Source organism: Podarcis liolepis (genome assembly GCF_965112155.1).
Source record: "Podarcis liolepis genome assembly, chromosome: 3".
Taxonomy (NCBI): domain Eukaryota; kingdom Metazoa; phylum Chordata; class Lepidosauria; order Squamata; family Lacertidae; genus Podarcis; species Podarcis liolepis.
Genome location: NC_139557.1, coordinates 2924254 through 2938090, shown reverse-complemented (window position 1 = coordinate 2938090; position 13837 = coordinate 2924254). Strand labels below are relative to the sequence as shown.

General features: G+C 40.8%; 1 protein-coding gene and 1 long non-coding RNA gene across 12 annotated transcripts in view; both read left to right on the top strand.

Moving 5' to 3' along the window:
- Positions 1 to 13837, top strand: part of EHBP1 (EH domain binding protein 1) — a 273433-nt gene that overhangs the window by 201191 nt on the left and 58405 nt on the right. For 5 of the 11 annotated variants that reach the window (XM_083495124.1, XM_083495125.1, XM_083495127.1 and 2 more), the window contains one exon: positions 2997 to 3110. The exons of the other annotated variants lie outside the window; for them this stretch is intronic. In XM_083495124.1, coding sequence (XP_083351250.1) covers positions 2997 to 3110 — 114 coding nt within the window. The remainder of the gene's footprint in view (positions 1 to 2996; positions 3111 to 13837) is intronic. 11 annotated transcript variants of the gene reach the window in all.
- Positions 9471 to 13697, top strand: LOC310703220. The gene is made up of 2 exons (XR_014524006.1): positions 9471 to 10475; positions 10527 to 13697. It is a non-coding gene; the product is annotated as an uncharacterized lncRNA (long non-coding RNA).

The window sequence follows — 13837 nt, the reverse complement described above, 5'->3', positions numbered from 1 at the left end:
CAAGCTAAATGGATTGACACTATAAACAGTTTAGTTAATGTGATGGCGCTGTTGTACAGAAACAAGCAAGGAGAGATCAGATACATGGCACTCCTTGAGGAGTCAGCTTGTTCTTTAAGCTGGCAGAGTGCAATTTCTGCACATGGGAAATGTTCAGGTTTACAGACAGGGTGTGGATCCAGGTGACTGGAGACATACCAAGCAGTGTTCCAGAAGATAACCAGTAGATTCACAACCCTCTCTTGAGACCTGCAGTTTTAGAGTTTCAGCAGAATGGCTTATAGTAAGGCTTGTACCCATTTTTTGTGGTACTCCATGTTTTTACTCCTAAAATGTTGTCTGAATACTTTAGAGAAAATTATGAGTTTGGCATGTTTCTAATTTTGCCATTTTGGAGGTTTACTGAAGAAAAAAGAGATGGGCGACTTACCCCAAGCTTTCCCTGTTTAAACTTAAAACTGATGGGAAATCTCCCAGCCAAAATCAGGAGATCATAGACAGTGGTGGAGGAAGGGGGGGCTGGTCGCCCCAGGTGCAATCTCTGAGGGGGGTGACAAGAAGGCACCCCACGGGGGGCTCGCCCTACTGCCCCCGGCTGCTGCAGCCGCATGCGGAGGATTCTCTGCTCATGACTGCAGTGGCGGTGAAGGGGTCCCACCACCATCCACACGGTGCTCAAGTGGCGCCGTTGGCAAACTGCCCGGCTGTGCATGCGCACGCAGTACATACAACGCATGCACGTGTGTAGCCCCATGCATGCGCAGTACGTACATTGCACGCACATGCACCGCTGGGCGGTTTGCCCCGACACCCCACACTGGGTGCTGGTTAGCCTTCCTTCACCCCGATCACAGATCATTTTCTAAAAATGATGGGGAAAATCATTGGGGAAAATGATGGGGAAAAATACTACATTCCTCCCTTCCAGCCCTGGCCCTCCCACCAGCCCTTCCCTTCCAAATTGTGCCCAAAATTGTCAAGTTGGATCTGCAATTATATGAGAAGGCACAAAATCATGTTCTAAGGTGATATGAAAGGCAAAATCAGACTTCAAATTTGAGTGCTGCACATAATAGGTTTTATTCAATGTAGCACGATTCCAGTGACTCAAAGCTTTCTCCTTGCACGACGGAATGTTCTCCCTTTCTACTCCTGTGTTCCATAAATCTGTCCAACACACCAGAGCAGATTTGGGAGTGGCAACAGGCATGTGCAGGAGGAATAGAAGGGGCAAATCCAGTTGTGATGTAAAAGGTGTAAAAGGTAAGTCAGCTAGAAGAAAGCACCTTGAGTTTACAAGGTCCAGACATGAGAATGTTCACCAATATTCAAAGATAAAGTGAAACCTTCTAGAATATAGGGGCACCCTTTCATGACAAGTCTTGTAAGGTCATCAGTGTCATGGCAAATGCCAGCAGACCCCCATAAAAACAAAAGAGGAACCCAAAAGCCCATCTGGTCCAGCACCGTGTTCTCTCAGTGCCCAGCCAGATGCCTATAGAAAGCCTCCAAAGAGAACCCAAGTGCAATAGCAGTTTCCCCACTGGGTTTTCAGAGGCACACTGCCCCTAACAGCAGAGGCAGAACATGGATAGTAGCCTCTGACAGCCTTCAATTTCTCTCATTCTCTTTTAAATCTATGTTAGAGTTGTTGGCTATAACTACATTTTGTTGTAGTGAATCACATAGTTTAGCTAGGTGCTGTGTACTACCTTTTATTTGCCCTGAATCGTCCAACATTCAACTACATTAGATGACCTCAGGTTCTCTTACTATATGAGAGAGAGATTCTTTCTATCTACTTTCAGTACACCAAGTAGCACTTAACATGTTATTCCTAACAGGACCAAAGCTACGCAAAATGCTTAGGCATATTTTGTGTCCAAGAAAGCACAGCAACCAGTCATGTCCCCCAAAACAATAATAAAACCTCCTTGAAGCTATTTGAAGATTATTCCAAGTACATCAAAAATAAGGTCAGGGTCAGAACTGTTGAGGCTCAGAAAGAAAGAAATCTTCAGGCTAGATTCATCATTGTGATGAGACACTCAGCTGCACATTGACCTCAGCAAGATCTGAGCTCTTCACTCCAGATGGAAATAATGCTTTGTGTGTCAGACAATGCAAAAGTCATGCGTGCCCTAGAAGAATGGTGGTGAAGATAATCTAAGCCTGCTGGATCAGGGCAGTCTAATGCCGCAACCCGTTCTCACAGTGGCCAAGCAGACTGAAAGCAACAACAACAATGAATACCAATCCTATTCACTGGGTCGGTTTCCATTCTGGACATGGGACAAATAAGCACACATTACCAATTTCCACTCCCTTTTCCATTTATGTCATGTTATTCCATGTAGGGGTTCATTGCTTGGGGTGGGGTGGTTGTTAGCTAGGATGTCCTCTTTCTGAAGTCAGGGATAGCAGTCTAGGGACAGCTACTACTAATCCTGTCCTGAGCCAAATCTAAAGAAACTGCCCCTGGTGGACAGAGATCACTTTGTTCAGTGTCTGGTCCCCTATCTGGCAAATGAGTAGAAGAATTTACAGGGTAGCAAAATCTGTGTGCTCTTCCTCACAGCTGCAGCAATACTCTTAATCTGCACAGCGATTTATTCTTCTGTTTTACACAACATAGGAATCTGTGATAGACCGATCATTCTGTCTACTCATAGTAGCAGCACAAACGTGTAACTCCAGTAGGTGCTTTAACATCCTCTCCACTTGGCTGAGCAGTAAACTTGAATTTAAGCTAACAATGCACAGCTTGGCATGTTTACAAACAGGATGTATATACAGTGTGTGTGCAACTGATAATTTCTTTAAAGAGCGTTATTTTTCTATAAACCAATTGCTACATTTCAGTGACTTTTTCCATTTCTGTGTCATAAATAATGAATGTGTTCAGTTGACACTAAAACACTAAAAGTTTTCATTGATATGTTGTGGTGCATGTACAGGATGGAAAGCACTAACTTTGTTATGACATGTTCCCACAGATGAGGGTGGAAATGATAATATTGAGGTAGTTACTAATGAGGAGATTCCTGAATGCACTGTTACTGCCGGTGAAGATCAACATACTAACCTAGAAAATGACCTTGATTCTGATGGTAATTAAACTAATGGCTATTTTGTGTCTTTTGCATGACTAACACCAGTTTCCTCATCAGTGCCTTTTGTAATATGTCAGCCTAGTATTACATCTGTTTGGGACCTTTATAACCCTTGGATTAATTTATCTTTCATGAATGCCTTCTCTGCATGATTAGTATGGTTTCAGTTAACAAGAAAATGATTGATTATTAAAGATTTTAATATATGTTTCTAATATATCCAAAATGGGGTAAGAATTAACAGAATATCTTTTTTTGTTCTGCATATGTAGTTATTTTAAGTTAATTTGAACTCGACCGTATTGTTACTGGCAATAATTTATGTAGGTTTTATGACTGAGTGATTTGCAAAATGAAAATAGTGGCTAATGGCAAAGGCTGAAGCCCTGTGTACATTTACTTGCAGTAGGCCCCATATATTAAGGCTATACATCCAAATTACGAATAATCTAAAACAGGGATCAAAGTGAGCTTCTGTTGATTAGAGAGGAACTCCCCCATCTCACATGGACAGGGAGAATTCCCCATAATCATAGCAGCATCGTTTAAAGTCTGCTATAACTTATGGTTACCAGAATTTTTTTCAATGAATCCGGGGACTTTTTATTTATTTTTTTAAGCTGAGCAACATTTTTAAGCAACATTGAGTCAGTAGTGGGGATGGTGAGGCAAAAGACCCTGGGCCCAAGCACGCATGCATATTGTATAAAGGTGCAAAGCCCTTCTTTCACACCCTGTGAAACATAAATGCACAGTTTAAAAAAAAACTGGGCAACAGCCAGCCGTGACTCCCGAGCCTCAGTCAAAACAAAGGGGGAAGGGGGCAGGAGATCTTTACCGCCGGACGTCCCTGATTCCCCTTCGGCAGTGGCGGCGGCAGTCAGCAGCCCGGAGACAGCATAGTAGTGCAGTTGGCTCTGGCTGGCTTCAGGAGCTGCTCACTGCCGTGGCGCCCACCATTTTTCCTTTCCGGAAGTCCCCATATGATTTGTTGTGCACAAGACTTCCCGGGGACAGATTTGCAAATCTGGGGACATTCCAGGGACAGAATTTGTCCAGGGACAGATTTGCAAATCCAGGGACGTCTGGTAACCCTACTATAACTATGCTATAGTTGATTATAATGATGGCAACAAATCCTAGTATTTGTTCATTTTCTCCTCAAAGTGAGGATTGTTGGTTATGTCCATTTGTGTTCCGAAAGTAATAGCAGGAGACTTGTTTAGGCTAATTTAGGTTTATATTAATCATAGCTGTCTGCTATAGAAGATCTATTTAATTTATTTCATGGGATGCTGGGAACAGTGGATTGGGTATTTCCTCTCACATGACCTCAGGCAGGAGCAAAGACTTGTGAGAAACAGGCACTTCCTCTTCAGTTTTTTTCTCCTGCCTGACTCAGCAAGATGTTTGTCCTGGCTCTCCTGCTTCTTCAGATAAGTTTTCAGTTTTGATCTCATTTTATTGTTGCTTTCTCTTTGCTAGTTTTCCTTAGTTTTAGCAACTGTCTTGAGTCTTGCAAATGTGTGTGTGTGTGTATTCCAAAAAAGCATTTCGTCCTTCCCCGCCCCTGTTTGTTTGCCTTAGCAACCTTAGTTATTCTTGTCTTTAGTTTATTAAGTTTACTTTCTTGCAGAATGTCCCTGTATATTGCAATCCTACAGGGTCGCTGAATATGCTCTTTTTTCGCATGCTGAGGCTCCGTTTTGCCGTGCGCCATTTTATTGATTGAATTTAAAGATAAGCAGAGGAAAATCCTACCCGAGGCTTTTCGCACTCGCAGCTCACTTCCAGGGCCTCTGTTCAATTTATCTGTTGGAGGGGGGGAGAAATAAAAAAAGGGGGCAGGGGAAGGACACCAAAAAATGTTGGCCGGTTCTTGATCTGAAGTTCCTAAATCGCTGTGTTGCTTACAAAAAAATTCAAAATGGAATCCTTAACCTCCATCGGGGAGGTTCTTCACGTCGGTGATTCTCATCAATCTTTGAGAACCATACCTCCATGTTCAAATGCATTCAGATCACCAAAAGTATCTATAGTTCACCATAGACAAGCATCATTTTCAGTTCCAGAGTCTCCTGTTTGGTCCAGCCTCTTCGCCCCAAGTTCTCTCAAAGATAATGATCACCCTAGTAGCGCCCTAATGATGACATGGCTGAAGGAACTCAAACCATCATTCCAAGAGTCCTCCAAAAGATCAGGTTGAAAAAAGTTTAGGTGGTTCTAGTTGCGCCATTATCGCTCCGCAGACCTTGGCTGTCAGAGATTCAGGCTTTTTCAGTGACACCACCATTTCATCTTCCTGTACTGTCCACTATACTTTGCCAGGGACTCATCCAAACGTAGAATGGTTGAACCTGACCGCATGGTGTTTGAGTGCCATAGACTGAAATCTCTCTTTTTTTAAAAATAAATAATATTTATTAATTTTCCAACAATTTAAACACAACACTACAAAAAAAAAGAAAAAGAAAAAAAACAATACAATATAATACAAAAACATTACAGAACACTAACACATAAAACTAACAAAACAAAACAAAAACCATTTAAAACACATCAAACAATTTCAATATCTTATCTTTCATTCACTTATTTCCTCGACCTCCTCACACCTCCCTTTTTGTATTCCACTTCTGTTAATTGCTTCAGCAATTCCTTTCCATCTTCCTCTGTTTTCTATCCTATAATTATCTTAACACTCTAACCTTATTTTTCCCTTTAATACTCTATTAATCTATTTATACTTAATTCCTTATAACATTTCTACTAAAGCTATATAACTTCATTCCAACATTTTTCTAACATTCATTAATTTTACAGTATTTCTGTAAATAGTCTTTGAACTTTTTCCAGTCTTCTTCCACCGATTCTTCTCCCTGGTCTCGGATTCTGCCAATCATTTCTGCCATTTCCATATAGTCCATCACCTTCATCTGCCATTCTTCCCGGGTGGGTAAATCGTGTGTCTTCCAGTACTTCGCCATGAGTATTCTTGCTGCTGTTGTTGCATACATAAAAAAAGTTCTATCCTTCTTTGGCACCATTTGGCTGACCATGCCCAGGAGAAAGGCCTCTGGTTTCTTCAAAAAAGTGTATTTAAATATCTTCTTCATTTTGTTATAGATCATCTCCCAGAATGTCTTAATCCTTGGGCATGTCCACCAAAGGTGAAAGAATGTATCTTCAGTCTCATTACATTTCCAAGATTTATTGTCGGGCAAATGGTAATTTTTTGCAAGCTTGACTGGTGTCATGTACCACCTATAAATCATTTTCATTAAATTTTCTCTTAGGGCATTACATGCCGTGAATTTCATACCTGTGGTCCATAACTGTTCCCAGTCAGCCATCATTATGTTATGTCCAACATCTTGTGCCCATTTAATCATAGCTGATTTCACCGTTTCATCCTGAGTGTTCCATTTCAACAGCAAGTTATACATTCTTGACAAATTCTTAATTTTTGAATCCAACAATTCTGTTTCCAATTTTAATTTTTCCACCTGGAAACCAACTTTTTTGTCCAAATTGTATGCCTCCATTATTTGGTAATAATGGAGCCAATCTCGCACTTTATTTTTCAATTTTTCAAAGCTCTGCAATTTTATTCTGTCTCCATCTTGTTCCAAAATTTCCCAATATTTCGGCCATTTGGCCTCCATATTGAGTTTTTTCTGTGCCTTCGCTTCCATTGGTGACAACAATCTTGGAGTTCTCTTTTCTAACAAATCCTTATATCTTATCCAGACATTAAATCGTGCTTTTCTAACAATATGGTTTTTAAACGCTTTGTGTTATCGTACCACAAATATGCATGCCAACCAAATGCATTGTTGAAACCTTCTAAGTCCAACACATCAGTGTTTTCAAGAAGCAGTCATTCTCTCAGCCAGCAAAAAGCAGCTGACTCATAATAAAGTTTAAGGTCTGGCAGGGCAAATCCACCTCTTTCTTTGGCATCAGTTAATATCTTAAATTTTATTCGAGGCTTCTTGCCCTGCCAAACAAATCTGGAAATATCTTTCTGCCACTTCTTGAAACAATCCATCTTATCCAAAATTTGCAATGTTTGAAACAAAAACAACATCCTTGGCAACACATTCATTTTTATCACAGCTATTCGGCCTAACAATGATAACTTCAAATTTGTCCATGTTTCTAAGTCCTTTTTCACTTCAGTCCAACATTTTTCATAATTATCCTTAAATAAATTCACATTTTTGGCAGTCATGTTAACCCCTAAGTATTTCATTTTCTTAACCAATGTTAGTCCTGTCTCCTCCTGAAATCTCTCTCTCTCATTCACAGTTAAGTTTTTCTCTAAAACCTTAGTTTTCAAATTGTTCAGCTTAAAACCTGCCACCTGTCCGAATTCTTGAATCAGTTCCAATACCCTTTTAGTACTAGATTCTGTTTGTTTTTTTAAAATAATTTTTATTGGTTTTATAAAATTTTTATGAACAATACAAACAAATAAAGAAACAAACAAACATGTATAATTTCCTCTCCTTTTTTCATAAACCTCACTTCTCTGACTCCCCCAAACCTCCCCTTTCTACATCCCAGTTTCCAAAATTATTTCAGCAAATCCTAAACTTAATTTTATCAAATTTATTCCTTATTGTTTAGTACTAGATTCTGGCTCCTGTAGAGTCAATACTAAGTCATCAGCAAATGCTTTCAGTTTGTACTGTTTAGCTCCCACTTGTATACCTTTAACCTCTTGGTCTTTTCTAATCATATTTAACAAAACCTCGAGGACCGATATAAAAAGCAATGGAGAAATTGGGCAACTTTGTCGTGTCCCTTTCTCAATCTTAAACTCTTCTGTCACTACATTGTTCACAATTAATTTTGCCTTTTGTTCAGAATAAATTGTACCTATACCATTTTCAAAACCTTGACCTACCCCCATCCCCTGTAGATTCTTCTTCATAAAACTCCAAGAAATGTTGTCAAAGGCTGAAATCGACTGAAATCTCGTGGTCTGGATGAGAATGTTATCTCCACCATTCTAGCTTCCAGACATCCATTCACAAGACATTTTTATTAATCATCATGGTCAGCTTCTCATCTGTGGCCACACAGAGTAACGGTTCCGGATGTTGTCCGCTATCCCCAACATGGTCTGCAAAATGGCCCATAGCCTAATACTTTAAAACATCACCTTTCCATCATTTCTTCAATTTTAAGTTCTGTTGGCCATGCTTCGTTGTCACAAAATCTGCTAATCAAACGTTTCCTCAAAGGAACTACGTTTCAGCATCCTTCGGTAGCTTACCATTTTCCACCATGGAACTTACATTCTGTTCTGTCAGCGCTGCAATGGCCTCCATTTGAACCGCTACACCAAATCTCCTTAAAGAACCTTTCTTTAAAGTCCTATTTTTGGTTGCGATAACTTCAGTGAGATGGGTTTCAGAACTGTTGGCTTTGTTGGTCATTTACATATCTTCCATAAGAATTTACGCATCTTCCATAAGGATAAGCTCCCTCCTTTCTACCAAAAGCTCTTACCAAATTCTATGTTCAGTAGGAACTCATTCTCCCAACTTTGTAGTGACCAAAACACACATTGGAAAAGTTTGGCATTCCTTGGATGTCCGCAGGGCCTTAAAAGTTTATATACAGCGGTTTTCATCCTTCCACCTTGGGAGGAAAGGTCGCTTCAGCTACACTAGCTAGATGGATTAGGGGTGCATTTCCTTAGCTTGTGATACTATGAAATTGTCCCGCCCATCTCATATTTTGCTCATTCCTCTGGGTCAGCCTCGACTTCTGCTGCCTTTATGGCTAATGCTCCTTTAATAGATTTTTGTAGGGCAGCCACTTGGTTGTCTCCCTCCACTTTCACTAGACATTATAAATTTGACCAAGTCACCGTGTCTTCAACTGAGGTGGCTTTTGGCTGTACAGTTTTGTCAGCAGTGTGGACCCACCCATTTATTGGGAAGTGCTGTGCTACTATGTCCCAATCCACTGTTCCCAGCGTCCCATGAAATAAATAGAACGATTGGCTTTCCTGAAGTGTAGATTTGTGAATGGGACGCTGGGGACAGTGGAACCCTCCCTATGATGGTCTGCAGTCACACTTGTTTTTGTTTTCTCCTTTAGGAGGGGTACTATTGACTCTGTCACTTCTATTTTTATTGATTTATGAGCCAGGAAGGGAGGCAGGCTGCTATTCTTGTTTCACGTGCTTTGGTGAACATTGCTACTTGGCAAGTCTAGAAAAACTGAGGAGGAAGTGCCTGTGTCCCACAAGTCTTTGCTCCTGCCTGAGGTCATGTGAGAGGAAATACCCAGTCCACTGTCACCAGCGTCCCACTCACAAATCTACACTTCAAGTAAGCCAGTCGTTCTATTCAGGTTACCATTCAGACCTTATAGTTTATTGAGATCCTGATTCAGTGCCATATGAAGGGAAAGCTACTATCAGTAAGAAGTCTCTCTGTGAAGATGATTGAACAGGACCCACAAGACAACCATTTGTTTTTCAGATGTCTAGAAATTGTAATTTTTGCCACATTTGGAACAAAATGCATTTCAAGGTACATTTCCACAGATATGGGTCTACAAGTGACACTTAAAAAACACAAACTCTGGGCCATATAATACGATATGAGCAGCTGAATATACAGTAGTGATCCTCAAACCATTTCCCCCATGGACCTCATGAAAAGTGCTAAGAGTTTTGGCAGACCACTTAATGAATTCAGTTGCCTGTTGTAGCAATTGTAAAGTGCTGTGCTATGATGTTGTATGATTTTTAATGTTATTTTTGTTGCTTATTTTATTAGCATTACATTTTATATTGTTATAATTTGAATTCCATAAAAATTCAAATTATAACAAGAATAAAATGCAATTTAAGAAATAAAAGCAATAAAATAGCATTAAAGGTCAGTATGACTAGTTCACGCAGTGGTGGTTCTGCCTCCCTTCTTTAACCAAATCCATAGACGCACCACAGCCACCTGAATGAAGCTCATGAACCACTGGGGGTCCACAGACTATAGTTTGGAAATCCCTGCACTAGGCTGTTCTTGGCCTTTTTTAGAAACCCCGCTTAATGCATTTTTTAAAGTAACATTGTTTCATCATTCACTGGAATTTTTCTGAAATCAGGTTCATCTATATTCAGAACATTATGGTGAAACAATTCCTTGAAAGAAAATCCTTTTAGTAATTAACACATGCAGCTTAGTAAAGAGATAGGGTGGTAACACTGCAAGTCAGTGATCTTTCTTGGGTTCCTGTAAGATTATTACTTTTCCTATCAACCAGAACTTAGGTACTTTATTGTACCTTTATTGGAATATTTATTGTACAAAGCCTAGTCGTTAGTGTCTTGAAGGTGTTTTCCTGGTTTCTTCAAGCATTCAGGAAATACATCTTCAAGCCCACAAGCACTTCCTGGTTTCTGTGTTTTCTGGTTTCCATTTTCTTTATGTGGGAATCAAGATAATTTGGTTTGGTTGCAGGACCTGTTTGTAACAATGGGACAGACAAAAGACATCTTCCCATAGCATAGTGTATGGAATTTGTTCTCACAAGAAGCAGTGATGGCCACCAACTCAGATGGCTTTAAAGGTGGATTAGACAAATTCATGGAGGATAAGACTATCAATGATTGCTTTTTTCAACCTCCACTGAAGAGTGCTTATAGCTGGGTCATTAATCTTGTTGCATGCCACCTCCAGTCTCCAAGCAGTGCATGACTCCCTGGGGTTCCATGATTCCTTTTTGAAATGAGGCACAGAACAACAGTCTTGTCTTTAGGATTTATGGTTTATTTACACATATAGACAATCTGAGGCCACAGGGAATGGAGGGGTTCACAGCATTCTCACCTCAAGAGGGTCCCTTAGCTGCAACCTTGGATTCAGATTGACACCAGTCATTGTGCTAAGCCTGCTACTTTGCGTATTGGTCACATACCTTGAATTCTACTAACATTGCTTCTTACTCACTACTCTAAGGTCTTTATCTCTTAAGCGAGGGGTCCCATCCATTTGCCATCTCATACTGGGTCCCTTTTAACTTCTGTTTCTTAATGGCCTATCATCCCGGGCAGTCACCACATCACAAGAGACTAGCTTGGCTTAATTAGCTGTTACATTTCCTAATTCCAGGAGATTAGAAATGTCTAGCACACAGTTTAATACATATGGGCATGGCACCCGTTTTAACACTCCAAACCTTAATTAAATTTGAGTTGCTGGAAACCATAGGAAGGCAGAGTAGTCTTGTGTTCAGATCCTGTTTGCAGGCTCACAATAAGCATCTGGCTGGCAAATGTGCTGGAGCATGTGGGCCACTATTAGCTACACACTGCTTGTGCCTTGGAGAGGTGCTGCTAAGGTAGCGAAAACAGCACGGGAGGCGGCAGTTAAGAGATACTGGTCTCTGTAGTCACAGCAGGTACTGTGATTCTCCAACACTTCATCCCCGAAGGCGCATTCCATTGTCTCTCAAGACAGACGGATGCCAACAACAATTCACTAAATAGTGATTTACTAATAGCAGCAGCAGCAAACAATTATCTAATCAGGTGTTGCCTCATTCAAACACCTGCTGAAAATGTACCATAGCCAGCTTCCTAAAACTATAAAGAAATGGTTAGGTTGGCCCCTGCCAAGGGTGGGGTCCCAAGCCGTTACAAAAGTGGTCCTCTCCACTCTGAGCTGGAGTGGCTAGGAGTCGCTCCTTTGTTGCTATGGGTAAGGTGTGTGGGTTCCTCTGGCAAGGGGGTAAGAGAAGGGGGGCTAAGTATGTCTTTGTACTTCTTCATACACAGAGACCACCATCAGACCATATAGGGCATGGATAGGCAAACTAAGGCCTGGGGGCCGGATCCGGCCCAATCACCTTCTAAATCCGGCCCGTGAAAAGTCCAGGAATCAGCATGTTTTTACATGAGCAGAATGTGTCCTTTTATTTAAAATGCATCTCTGGGTTATTTGTGGGGCATAGGAATTTGTTCATTTCCCACCCCCAATATAGTCCCACAAGGTCTGAGGGACAGTGGACCGGCCCCCTGCTGAAAAAGTTTGCTGACCCTGATATAGGGCATGTGTGGAGAACCTTTTACCCTCCAGATGTTTTTGAACTACAACTTCCACCATCACTGGCCATTGACCATGCTTACTGATGGGAGTTAGAATCCAACAACATCTGGAAGGCCGAAGGTACTCCATACCTGATTTAAGGCTTTGCACCTTAAATTGGGACTGGAAAACAATATTCTTTTCGCTACCCTACCAGCATTCTTGCAGCTTTTTGCCCTAGATGGAATTTCTGAACCATCTTCAAGGACAGCCCCATATAGAGTACATCACAATACAGTGGTATCTCTGGATACACACACCTCTGGTTGCCTATCCTTAGGGTTACACACGCGGCAAACCCAGAAGTATTTTTTCAGGTTTCGCCGCATGCGCAGAAGCGCTCTATGTGCCGCACGCATGCGCAGAAGCGGCATCTCCGGTTGCGATTTCCTCGGGATCCAACCGGAGCTCCGGAAAGGATCCCATGCGCAAGTGGAGATACCACTGTAGTCTAGCTTTGAGGCTACCAGGCTATCCCTATTCAGAAATGGCCATATGAAGCACACTAACAAAAATGTCCCTAGCTATTCAGGCCACCTGCTGTATTGCTGTTTTATGCTATCTTTGTGGTTTATGGTGTGGTTTGAATATTGTTGTACACCACTTTGGAATTTTAAAAAACACTATGTGTTTTACATACATACATACATACATACATACATACATAGCTTCACCTAGTTGTGCTTAATTTTAAAGCAGCAGCAGATCTAATTGTAGATCTTTGTTTCTTGTGTAGTTTGGTCCAAAGTAACCAATTCTTAGCTTATCTGTAATATATATAAGATAGATTGTGCTATCATTTTTCATGTACTTGTCAGTGGATAAATAAATATGTAGCTGTGTATCTCGTAGGCAATGGTTTAAATCCTGGATCAGCCATAGGTATTGACCAAGATTTGGTCTTGCCTTAATTCCCCAAATGTTAAGTGCAATGATATAGGAATAGCAAAGCACTTTGCACATGGAAAGTACAACATAAAGGATGAATATGAATGATAAAATATATCTGCTTTCTTATACTCAGACCTCTAGGACTGAACATAAAACTTATTCATTTGATATTTGACATATGTATAGATGAGCAAATTTGCCTCTGAGTATTTCCAGCAATGAGGTTGACAGCAATTCACCGTGGTTATAATTCCTCCACTGTGGCAAGATTTAGACAGTAGTGCAAGTGGATTACTGTTTGTGATAGCAGTCCAGGTGAGGTCAAAGGTTCTCAAGGTAATAACTAGAACAGGGGTGGTTAATACCTGGCCAGGACCAGATTCCACTGCCACCCTCCACAAAAAACAATTTCACACACACAAAAGACCTCACCAATTTCAGTAGTGATGACAAAAATAAAAAAAAAGTAGGCATAGATAGTGAACTACAAGTCATTTTTGAGATAGCTTCCCCAAAGTTTGTTTTGTTTTCCAATTTATGCAGCTGTGCAGCTTAGTGAGAGTCTGGGGTGAGGCAGGCAGGCAAACAAACTGTGTTTAAGCAAGACGTAAGCCAAACCGTAATTAAAACAACTTAACATCTGGTTATGTTTAACTCATTCATTACTTCCAACCCTTAAAAAGGAAACCTGCTTATAAAAAAGCTCAGTTGAAATCAATT